Source organism: Pan paniscus, chromosome 21 (genome assembly GCF_029289425.2).
Source record: "Pan paniscus chromosome 21, NHGRI_mPanPan1-v2.0_pri, whole genome shotgun sequence".
Lineage (NCBI taxonomy): Eukaryota > Metazoa > Chordata > Mammalia > Primates > Hominidae > Pan > Pan paniscus.
The window spans coordinates 50,825,081-50,836,403 of record NC_073270.2 but is presented as its reverse complement, the minus strand read 5'-3'; the positions used below and the strand labels follow the sequence as shown (position 1 = coordinate 50,836,403).

At 50.8% G+C, this 11,323-nt stretch overlaps 1 protein-coding gene across 1 annotated transcript; it reads left to right on the top strand.

Moving 5' to 3' along the window:
• Positions 1-2,178: 2,178 nt before the first annotated feature.
• KCNS1 (potassium voltage-gated channel modifier subfamily S member 1) lies at positions 2,179-11,092 on the top strand. Its single transcript, XM_008951331.5, has 4 exons — positions 2,179-2,489; positions 4,171-4,249; positions 4,715-5,748; positions 8,070-11,092. Exons 2-4 carry the CDS (start codon positions 4,174-4,176, stop codon positions 8,538-8,540), a joined length of 1,581 nt encoding a protein of 526 aa, XP_008949579.2. The 5' UTR covers positions 2,179-2,489; positions 4,171-4,173; the 3' UTR covers positions 8,541-11,092.
• Positions 11,093-11,323: the final 231 nt, after the last annotated feature.

Here is an 11,323-nt window from a genome sequence, read left to right as displayed (position 1 = left end):
AGGCAGAATTCAGATGACCCCTCCTCAATGATCCTCATCCCTGTATAATCTCCTCCTCTTTAAGTGTAGGTGGAACCCGTGAATGTATATTATATGGCAGAAGGGAGAGTGCCCTGGGTGGGCCTGGACTAATCAGGTGAGAGTTTTAAAGTCAGAGATTTTTCTCTGGCTGGTTACAGGAGAGGAATTCAGCACTCTGATGTCCCTGAAAGAAAGCAAGCATTCATGCTATGAACTGCCTATGGGGCAGCTTCTAGAATCTGAGATTGATCCCTCGGAGACAGCTAACAGGAAAAGAGAGACCTCAGTCCTATAACCACAAGGAAGTGAATTCTGCCAACAATCTGTGAGCTTGGAAGAAAACTCTGAAGCTCACATGAGAACCTCAACCCTGGCCAACACCTTGGCTTCAACCTGGTGACACCCTGAGGGTCCAGCCAGGCCATGCCCAGACTTCTGACCTACAGAAACCATGAGATCATAAATTTGTATTGTTTTAAGCTACTAAATTGTGGTAATTTGTTATGTAGCAATAAGAAAAATTAGTACTGGATTTTAGAGACTTAGTACAAAAAAAAGAAAATGTAAAATATCTCAATAATTTCTTTACTGATTCCAATGTTGAAATCATAATATTTTAGATTTAATAAAAGATATCACTAAAAATACAGTTGATCCTGAAACAACACAAGTTTGAACTGCTAGTGTCCACTTACATGCAGATTTTTTTCCAATAAATACATTGGAAAATTTTTGGAGATTTGTGACAATTTGAAAAAACTTACAGATGAACCATGTAGACTAGAAATATCAAAAGCCTTAAGAATAAGTTAGATATGTCGTGAATGCCTAAGATATATGTAGATACTATTTATGTGTTAATCGACTGTTTATATTATTGGTAAGGTTTCTGGCGAACAGTAAGTTATTACTAGTTAAGTTTCAGGGGAGTCAAAAGTTATATTCTAATTTTCTAGGCATGGAGGAGTGGTTTCCCTAACCCCCACTGTTTAAGGGGTAACTGTAATTTCGCCTGTTTTTTACTTCTTTAAAATGTTGCAATCAGAAATGTAAAAGGACATATGTAGGCCGGACGCGGTGGCTCATGCCTGTAATCTCAGCATTTTGTGAGGCCAAGGCAGGTGGATCATTTGAGGCCAGGAGTTCAAGACCAGCCTGGCCAACATGGTGAAACCCCTTCTCTACTAAAAATACAAAAATTAACTGGGCATGGTGGTGCATGCCTGTAATCCCAGCTACTCGGGAGGCTGAGGCAGGAGAATCGCTTGAACCCAGGAGGCGGAGGTTGCAGTGAGCCAAGATTGTGCCACTGCACTCCAGCCTGCAACAGAGTGAGAGAGACTCTATCTCAAAAAATCAAAAATAAAATAAAATAAAATTATATATGTGGCTCACATTATAGGTGTTGGACTGTGCTGGCCTAGAGGACTCAGAAGTCAGCCATGGGACCTCCGGCAAGTCACCACACCTCTCAAAGCAGTTCTTATCTGTGAGATAGGAATAATAGTAGCACTTACCCCACAGATAAATTTGCAGTTTGAGTGAGATTGAGGTCTGTGCTTGACCCAAGGTAAGTACTCAATAAATGTTGGCAATTATCATTATTATTAATAACAATATGTGCAAAGGCTCATATCCAGGCCCTAGTCTCCAGTAGCCTCTCCCCAACCAGGCACACAGCAGCCACACAACAGGTACATGTGTGGGGATTTCACAACCTCTACAAAGCTCTTTGGCACATGTTCTTTGCCCTCACAACCCACTTGGCAGGTGGGAATCAGGAACCCGTGGGCAGGTAAGGACACTGCGCCTCAGGGGTAAAATGATCGTTTCAAGCTTCACAACTCACCTAGGAAGAACCTGGGGCTCCAAGGGAGATGAGGCCACCTTCTACAGCTCCCTAACTTAGATGCCCACGGTCTGAGAAAATGACTGGAGCTCACCCCTAAAATGGGGGACATAAGATCCTGGCCCTGTCAAGTGTGTGTGCCAGGAATAACTGAGATCAATCACTTGCAGCAGCTGAAGTACCCTGGCACATACTAAACACTCAATTAAGTAAATCATGATTACTGTTGTTCCTTTGCCAGAGAAGCTTCTGCTGAAATCCCTCTCTAGGGGGAATCCTCACGCCCTAAATGACCCCTCCTTCCCGGCCCCGTAACTCCGGAGGATGCCCCTGCAGGTAAGCCCAGTCTCCAGACACCACCACCCCCCAGCCGAGTCAGGAATAGAAACCGCCGCCTCCGGCCGCCAGCGGCCTCACTCCCTCCTCCGGCAGCGATCGATGCGGCCTTCAGCCGCGGGGGAATAGGCAAGGAAGAAGGAAGGAGAGGGCAGCGGGGCCGCCTGCAGCAGGAGGCTCGGCGGGGCCGGCGGGGCAGAGGCGAGACCGAGTATAGCCAGCGGCTCCCAGCCTCGGTGGCTTTGGGACAGACACGCGAGGCGCCCGGGAGGTGCCACCACAGGTAAGGGGCCTCCTTTGGGGAGGGACGTGGCTCCGGGACGGTCCCGGGCAGCCAGAGTGGGAGGCGGGGCGGCCTGGGGCTCCTGGTGCTCTTACCCCCTCTAAGAGACCCCCCCACCCCCCGCCAAGGAGGGAGCAGTGTGGGGTGGCCGCGCTTTGGAGACCCTGGCTGGTACAGTTTGCTCATCTGTAAAATGGGATTAGAAAACCTCCCTGGCAGGGTTGGTGTAGGGATTAAACCGAGTGAGGTGTGCATGGAGCCCAGAGGAGTGACTAGCAGATAGGAGGTGCTCAAAATAAGTGTGTGGAGAGAGAATGAAATAAAAAAACCTGGTCTCCAACCTTAACTGTGCCATGGACTAACTGGGTGATTTTGAACAAGTCACTTGGTCTTTCTTACTGATATTCAGGTTCTTGTCAGAAAATGTTTGTTGAATTAATTGTCCCGTTTCATAGAGCAGGAAAGTGAGTTCCTGATGGATGAAGGGATTTGCCCAATATTATGCTTCTAATGGGTGATGGAACTGGATTAGAAATTTCATTTTTTGATGCCAAATGCAGGTGGAGATCCAAGTGGAGGTGGGAGCGGAGCTACATCACACGTTTATTGTGCATTGATTATGTGCCAGGGACCATGCTGCCGATAAACACCTTGCATCATTTAATTCTCTGAGCCTCTCCTGGAAAGTATGATGCTACCCGGTTCCACAGACAGGGAAACAAGCCCAGAGAGGGCGACGAATGCACTCAAGGTCAGCAGCTAGTAAGTGGCAGACTCAGGTCTGACCACAGGGAAGTACACAGGATTAACATTTATTGAGCATCTACTGTTTTCCCAGGGCTTTGACATATACCACAATAATGATTCATCCAAAGCAACATTATCCCCATTCTAGAGGTAAAAGAGCTAAAGCCCAGAGTGGGAAGGAGACTGGCCTGAGGTCACACAAGTGATAGAGCTAAGGGTGGAACCCCAAATCCATTTAATGCCAAGCCCAGGTGCTTTACACACACTTAATCCCTAGTCTAGGCATTACTGAACCCACAGTGCAAATGAGATTGCCAGTGGTGAGGAGGTATCACTAGCCCCCAATTCCAGCAGAGTCAGGAGTCAGTGGGTAGTGGAAAACCTAAATCCTTCCTGAGTATCCACTAAGGCTGAGCACTTTCTGTAATCTACCTTAATCCTCCAGCCATCCCTGGAGGTAGGTGCTATTATCTACGTTGTGCAGGAAATTGAGACCTGGAGGACAAATAGCTTCCTCAAGGCCCCAGGTGCGTCAGGGGTGGAGATAAACCCAGGTTTGCCTGACTCCAGAAGATAGTGACACCAGTGAATAATTTATTAAATTCCTTCTGTGAGCCAAGCCCAAGAAAGACACTAGGTCATTTAATCTTCATAACCACACTTTGAGGTGAATATTTTTATTTCCATTTCACAGAGGCTCAGAGAGGTGATGTTACTTGCCTAAGGTGACACAAGAGAGCCAAGGTTCAAGGTCAGGTCTGGCTGACTCTACAGATGCTTTACATAATCTAAAGCAGGAGCTCTCAAACTTGACTATGTATCCAAATCACTTTCCAATCTTGTTAGAACACAAAGTGCTAGACCCCACCCTTAGAGTTCCCGATTCAGTAAATCGATGGCCGGCTGAGAATTTGCATCTTTGACAAATTCCCAGGTGATGCTGATGCTGCTGGTCCGGGGAACACACTATGAGAACCTCCGGTCTAAAGTGGTGCTCCCAACACCCCTAGGAGGTAAGTGTTACTATCCTCATTTTGCAGAAGAAACAGGTTCAGAGGGCTGGCGGGCCCAAGATCCCACAGTAGACCTTTGGTGTAAATAAATCCAAGTTTGTCCTGGAAAAGGAGACATCCTATGTGAGCACCCACTAGGTGCCAGGACATCCTGCGATTCCATCGCTTTCATATCCTTCCAGGTAGATCTCAGCATTTACTTTCCAAAGGAGAAAAATGAAATGGGGGTGGGGTGGGTCAGTGATTTGGCCAAAGTCAAATGATGGGGATGAAGGATAGTCAAAGCCAGGCCTGACTCTGAGTCCAGAGGGCACCTGACATCTACTGAGCGCCTCCTGCATACCAGATGCTTCACACAGAGCCTCCAACACCCCTTGGCTGGTTGGATGGAGGAGGGGATTTTAACCTGGTCTTCCAGGAAGGGAAGCCCGGGAACTCCTCAGCGCGCCCTTCTGGTGTCCGCAGGGAGGAGCACTGAAACCTTTGTGAGCGAGTTCCCGGGCCCCGACACCGGGATCCGCTGGCGGCGAAGCGACGAGGCGCTGCGCGTGAACGTGGGTGGCGTGCGGCGGCAGCTGAGCGCGCGCGCCCTGGCGCGCTTCCCGGGCACGCGGCTGGGCCGCCTGCAGGCCGCGGCGTCGGAGGAGCAGGCGCGGCGCCTGTGCGACGACTACGACGAGGCGGCGCGCGAATTCTACTTCGACCGGCACCCGGGCTTCTTCCTGAGCCTGCTGCACTTCTACCGCACTGGCCACCTGCACGTGCTCGACGAGCTGTGCGTCTTCGCCTTTGGCCAGGAGGCCGACTACTGGGGCCTAGGCGAGAACGCGCTTGCCGCGTGCTGCCGCGCGCGCTACCTGGAGAGGCGGCTGACCCAGCCGCACGCCTGGGACGAGGACAGCGACACGCCGAGCAGCGTGGACCCGTGCCCCGACGAGATCTCCGACGTGCAGCGAGAACTGGCGCGCTATGGCGCGGCGCGCTGTGGCCGCCTGCGCCGCCGCCTCTGGCTGACCATGGAGAACCCGGGCTACTCGCTGCCGAGCAAGCTCTTCAGCTGCGTCTCCATCAGCGTGGTGCTCGCCTCCATCGCCGCCATGTGCATCCACAGCCTGCCCGAGTACCAGGCCCGCGAGGCGGCGGCCGCCGTGGCTGCGGTGGCCGCGGGCCGCAGCCCGGAAGGCGTGCGCGACGACCCGGTGCTGCGACGCCTCGAGTACTTCTGCATCGCCTGGTTCAGCTTCGAGGTGTCGTCGCGCCTCCTGCTGGCGCCCAGTACGCGCAACTTCTTCTGCCACCCGCTCAACCTCATCGACATTGTGTCTGTGCTGCCCTTCTATCTCACGCTGCTGGCTGGTGTGGCACTGGGCGACCAGGGCGGCAAGGAGTTCGGCCACCTGGGCAAGGTGGTGCAGGTGTTCCGCCTCATGCGCATCTTCCGCGTACTCAAGTTGGCGCGCCATTCCACCGGGCTGCGCTCGCTGGGAGCCACGCTCAAGGTACGGCCTCTGAGGCCAGGTTGGAGCTGGGGTGGGCGGGTGTAGCCATCCGGCAGGTTAGCAGGTGAACTTACAAGCCTGCCGAGTCCAGGCTTAACGTTCAACTGAGATGCCGTCCTTTGTGCCAGGCACGGGGCTGCACACCAGGTGTACGTTTCACATGCAGTGTGACTATCCCAACAGCCCTGTGAAGAAGGGCTTACCGTTATCTCTTTTTCCTGGGGAGAAAACTGGGGCATAGCTTTGCTTGTCTTTCTTTTTCAAAACGAGGAAAAAAGACAAAGATCACTTTTGATATATCTATCAAACATCAAATTATATATATCACAAAGATGCGCAAAGCAGGATGCTAACTGGCTTTCTGCTAGAGCCTTTCTTCTGGCACTATCAGGGGGCTCTGATAATCATAGGTCACTCTTAATAGGTAAAGTCCAGGAATAGCCCCAGGAGCTAACACTTACTGAGCACTAAATCTGTGCCAATTTCACATCCATTATCAATTTAGTCCTTAGGAGAACTTCCTCAGGAAGATGCTATTATTTATTCTCTTCCCGTAGATGAAGAAGCTGAGGTTGGAGGGTTGGCTCTGTAAAGCCTGGTTGCAGTTTACCGAGCATCCTCCTTGTGCCAGGTGCTGCATTGTGGGTGAATCACTGCCCTGGCAAGCTTGCACTCAAGGGGGGTGAAATTAGCCTGGTTTGAAGAGGGAGGCAAGGCGAACGGCGTGTGCCGAGGCCTGGAGAGAGAACAGGATGAATGCTGGGAGGAGGACATGGAGGGAAGGAGATTCCCAGAGATGAAATTGAAGAGGCGAGCGGGGCAGGGCACCGAAGGGTCATGAAGTCTTGGCACATGATTTTGGACTTGGTCCCGAGGGTATAGGAGAGCTCGTGAGAGGTTTAAACAGAGGTAAGGGTTATTGTCACTGCTTTGCAGAGGTGGAAACTGAGGCTCCCAGAGGTGACAGTGCTTGTTGGAGGTTCCTCAATAAGCAGTAGAACCCAGAGAAGAACCCAGCTGTGCCTGGCTCCAGCACCTCATGTTCTTTCTCCTAAAGCTCCATGCGACCCTGCTGATAATCCCCAGACAATGCTAAAAGAAAGATCCCTTCCACCCATGGCTTAGTAAAGCCTCTTGTATGCCCTCAGGATACTGGGTGCTGGCAGATGACCTAGGCAGAATCCTAGGGCAGTGGGCAGGTATAAGGAATTACATTCACCAGACCCCCTGAGCTCAGCATCTCCCCAGGGAAGATCCCTGTGCCCCAGAACGCTGCCCTGTCCCCTCCATGCAGAGAGCCAGGGCCTGACACTACTAGCTTTGTCTTCAGTAGGGGAGAAGAGTATTGCTAATCAGGGCTGCCAGGGTCTAAGATGCAGGTGTAATATACTCCAGAGGAGAGCCTTGCTACTCAAAGTGAGGCCCCTGACCACCAGCAGCTTTCTCATCACTTGGAAGCTTTCTAGACATGTAGATTCTCTGGCTCTACCCAAGACTATGCGATTGCGTTCTGCCAAGACCCCTGCATGATTCCTGCACGCATTAAAGTTGGAGAGACTCTGCTCTAGACTAGGGGTTCTCAGCCTTGCATTACTGACATTTGGGACCAGGTAATTCTTTGATGTGGGAGCTGCCCTGTACATTTTAGGATGTTTAGCAGCATCCCTGGCCTTTACCCACTAGAGGACAGTAGCACACCTGTCCCAGTTGCAACAACCAAAAATGTCTCTAGACATTCCCAAATGTCCCTTGCGGGGTGGAGGCGGGGAGGTGGTGGGCAAAACCACCCTGTTTGAGAATCACTGCCCTAGAGCTTGGCCTCAGGGACAAAGCAAACATACACAGCCATAGGAAAGTGAATTCTGTGGGTGGTCCAGGGGACTTATGTCCTCTCAGCTTCCTGGAGGAGCAAAAAATATTTTTATACTTTTCAGACCAGTCAAAAGTACATGAAACCAACTCTTTGCATTGTGGAATATAAACTATGGTTCTCCTGGTTCTGCAACAGTGTAAAAATCACAAGCTCTTCATTCCCTGGCTGTGGTGCCACCAGTAACCCCGGAGTCGGAAAAAACAGCTGTAGCCTAGCAGATACCTTGGACAATAGAACTCAGGCCTGTGCTCAATACCAGGGGGTTTTGCTGCCAACTGTAGTTGAAAGGTCTTAGTTTAAAGTCAGGGGACCTGGGCCTTAGCACCAGCTCTATCTTGCTGACTTTGGACCTGTCCTTTAGACTCTCTGGGCCTCAGTTTCCCCATATGCCTAATACCAGGACTGTAAGCCCATCCACTCTGACTTGGCTTTCTACATTCTCTTTCAGCACAGCTACCGTGAGGTGGGCATCTTGCTGCTGTACCTGGCTGTGGGTGTGTCAGTGTTCTCTGGTGTGGCCTACACAGCTGAAAAGGAGGAGGACGTGGGCTTTAACACCATCCCAGCCTGCTGGTGGTGGGGCACAGTGAGCATGACCACCGTGGGCTATGGGGATGTGGTGCCAGTGACGGTGGCTGGCAAGCTGGCAGCCTCAGGCTGCATCCTAGGGGGCATCCTGGTGGTAGCACTCCCCATCACCATCATCTTCAACAAGTTCTCCCACTTCTACCGGCGCCAGAAGGCTCTGGAGGCAGCCGTGCGCAACAGCAACCACCAAGAGTTTGAGGACTTGCTGAGCAGCGTTGATGGGGTGTCGGAGGCATCTCTGGAGACATCCCGAGAAACCTCTCAGGAGGGACGGTCTGCAGATCTAGAGAGCCAGGCCCCCAGTGAGCCTCCACACCCTCAGATGTATTAAAACCAGGGATCCGTGACCCCCTGCCATGCCCCTACAGTCAGCTGAGACAGTAGAGATTCCTCCCCTGCTAAAGTTCTTCATGGTAGTGAGCCTCCCAGGATCACTCATGCTGTCCTGAGAAATGAGATTCAAAAGCTGCAGTCCTTCCTCTAAAGGCCCAGGACAGGACAGTGCTACCCTAGATTCTGTGAGATTCTGCAAGCAACTCAGAAAGCTTTATAAACCTGCCTCCAAGCCATTCATGAAGCAGGCATGAGCCAGAGGGAGGAAGTTGAAAGGATGCTAATGATTCCTGAGCCCCTCCTGTACATGAGCCAGGTCATGTTTGGCCTTGTGTTGGAGAAAGAGAATTATCCCCACTTCACAGATGAGGAAACCAAGGCTGAGATGAGCGATGCCTCTCCCAGATGTCACAATTAGAAGTGGCAGAGTCAGGTTTGGAATCTGGGCTTGTTGGTGGGCCTGGAGCAATGCTCCATCAACTCCATCTTTCTTCTGCCCTCATGAAGTTTGCATGTGTTTTTGGGTGATTCATGGATCCCCAGAGTTGATCCGCAAGATAAGAAATCCCTTTCAGAGCCAGGGAAGGGTTCAGACAGGAGATTTGGATATAGGAGCTCTGGATCTCAGCTGTGGTTCCTTTCTAGGAGCATCCAACAGGAGTCCTGGAGGGAAGGAGGATGAGTCCTGGGAGGAAGTACCATGGCATTGTACTTGCCTCTTTAGCTGGTATGCAAGATTTGCTAAGCAATAATCTTCTGACCTTCCTCCCAGGGCTGATGTGAGAGAAAGAAAATATGAAGGGCCCCTGACCTGAGATCTAGACAACCTAGCTGTGCCAAGACCTGCTGTGTAAAGTGGTTCAATCCCTGCCCCCAAGTCCAGATTCCAGCCCCTCTGTCAAATGGTCAGAATCTGTGACCCAGAGGGCAATGAAAGCCAAGGAGAGCAGAGGGGTCTCTAACTTAAAGCCAGCTCAGCTCTGAAATGTTCAGAGGGCTGACATATATGAATACTGGCTTCTAAGACCCTCCCCCAACAGTCTGACCTTGGCAGTTCCTTTCTGCCCATCACACAGACGTCCAGCCCTACCTTGTCCAGCCCTACCTAGAGTACCCATCCAGGCCCATGTGTGAGAGTCCTCTCCCTTCTGGCCAGCTCCAGCCCCCTCACTCTTGCTGGGGGCATATCTCTTATACCCACCTGCTGAATCTTCTCTTCACTTGCTGAGAAAAGCAGAGGAGGGGATCCAGTAGCCCTTTCCACATACTGTGGCTACAGCACCCAGCACTGTGCTGTTGTTGTCTGACTGTGGCTATCGCTGTCCCATCACCCTGAGCCTCAAGATGGAAGACATTGTCTGCTTGAACTCTGGGCTTGGTGTAGAGTAGGTGTTTGGTAAATGTTGAATAGATCAACCAATTCCTACAGCCCACTGGGTGCCAAGCTCAGAGGGGAAAAAAAGATAGCCAGAGGGAGACCTGGCCCTCAAAAAGGTGTGAACAAGACTGAAAAGGAGGTCCGTTCAGCTCCGCCTGCCCTGTCCCTGCTTGGTTCTTGAAGTTTTTACAATATATTCCTTGTAGGTTCTTCACTCACTCACTCAACAAATACTCATTGGAAGAGTCTTAAACTGGGGCTTCATGTGTGGCCTGCAGTCATGTTTCGGCTTAGTCCAACAGTGTTTTTATTATATTTTAAGAATCTGAATGCCTTTGCGTGAGGCATGCACTCTCAGGTTCCCCATAGTGTCTCCCCCGCTGCCACCCACAAACAGACACACATGCCGTTGTGTTATGCCCAGCCACTCTGATATACTGGCTTCTGACTTGTGGGCTGCTTACTAGTCTCAAGAGATACAGTGGTGGAAAAATATATCCCTATACTCATGAAGCTTACCGACTAGTAGGAAGATAGACTCTAATGCAATAATCACATAAATATAGCAAGCTCTACTAAGTACAGGTGTGTATAATGTATCAGGGACCATGGCCCGAGAAAGTGAGAAGACTTTCCTGAGCAAGTGACAATCTAACCTGCCATCCAAAGGATAAATTGCTAATTAAGCAAATGAGGTTCCAGGGGGGAGTACTCCAAGCAGAGAGAATGGCATGTGTGAAGGTGTGTGTCATACACAGGGCCTAGTACATAGTGGGCCCCCTACATACGCATGGATTCTGGGTCTCCAGATTGGAACAGAGGATGGAGCTAAGCAGGAAAGGGCCTCCCTTGAATTCACCACACACATACCAGCCCTTCTGCACACTCTGCTCCTTACATCTAGGCCCAGCTGAACCCAGGTTAGGGGCAGATCAGAAGGGCTGCGTGTAGCACCCTTATGGTCTTGCAGAATACACCAAGAAACCCGATGGCTTCCGTATTTTCTGACCCTACAAACAGGTCCCTAATACTGGTGTGGAGAAAGCTCAAGAGAGAATCATCTGGCCTGAGCCTACCATGAGGCTGTTTGTGGTCCTGGCAGAAAAGCAACAACTCGCTCCCCTTCCCATGTATCAGTGAAAACCATTATGCAAATAAAGAGCTGGGCCCCAGGACGTGTTTCTGCTTGTATGGAGATGGCTCCCTGACATGCTGTCTGAGTGATTGGAGAGGGTGGGCAATATGTGGAATGACTTGGAATCCACATTCTCAGGCTCCAGTCCTGGATTTGGCACAAACTTTGTCTGTGGTTGTGCCAGCCAGAACAGGTTGCAAGTGACAGGAATTCAGTTGGAACAAACTTGGTCAAAAAGGGTAATTTATAAAATAATTAAAGTGATGAA

Excerpts from the sequence above, each read along its gene's own strand:
- KCNS1 (XM_008951331.5), top strand. The coding sequence starts at position 4,174 with ATGCTGATGCTGCTGGTCCGGGGAACACACTATGAGAACCTCCGGTCT. Across the intron at positions 4,250-4,714 it reads GCTCCCAACACCCCTAGGAG|GGAGGAGCACTGAAACCTTT; the intron begins GTAAGTGTTACT and ends TGGTGTCCGCAG. Across the intron at positions 5,749-8,069 it reads CGCTGGGAGCCACGCTCAAG|CACAGCTACCGTGAGGTGGG; the intron begins GTACGGCCTCTG and ends ATTCTCTTTCAG.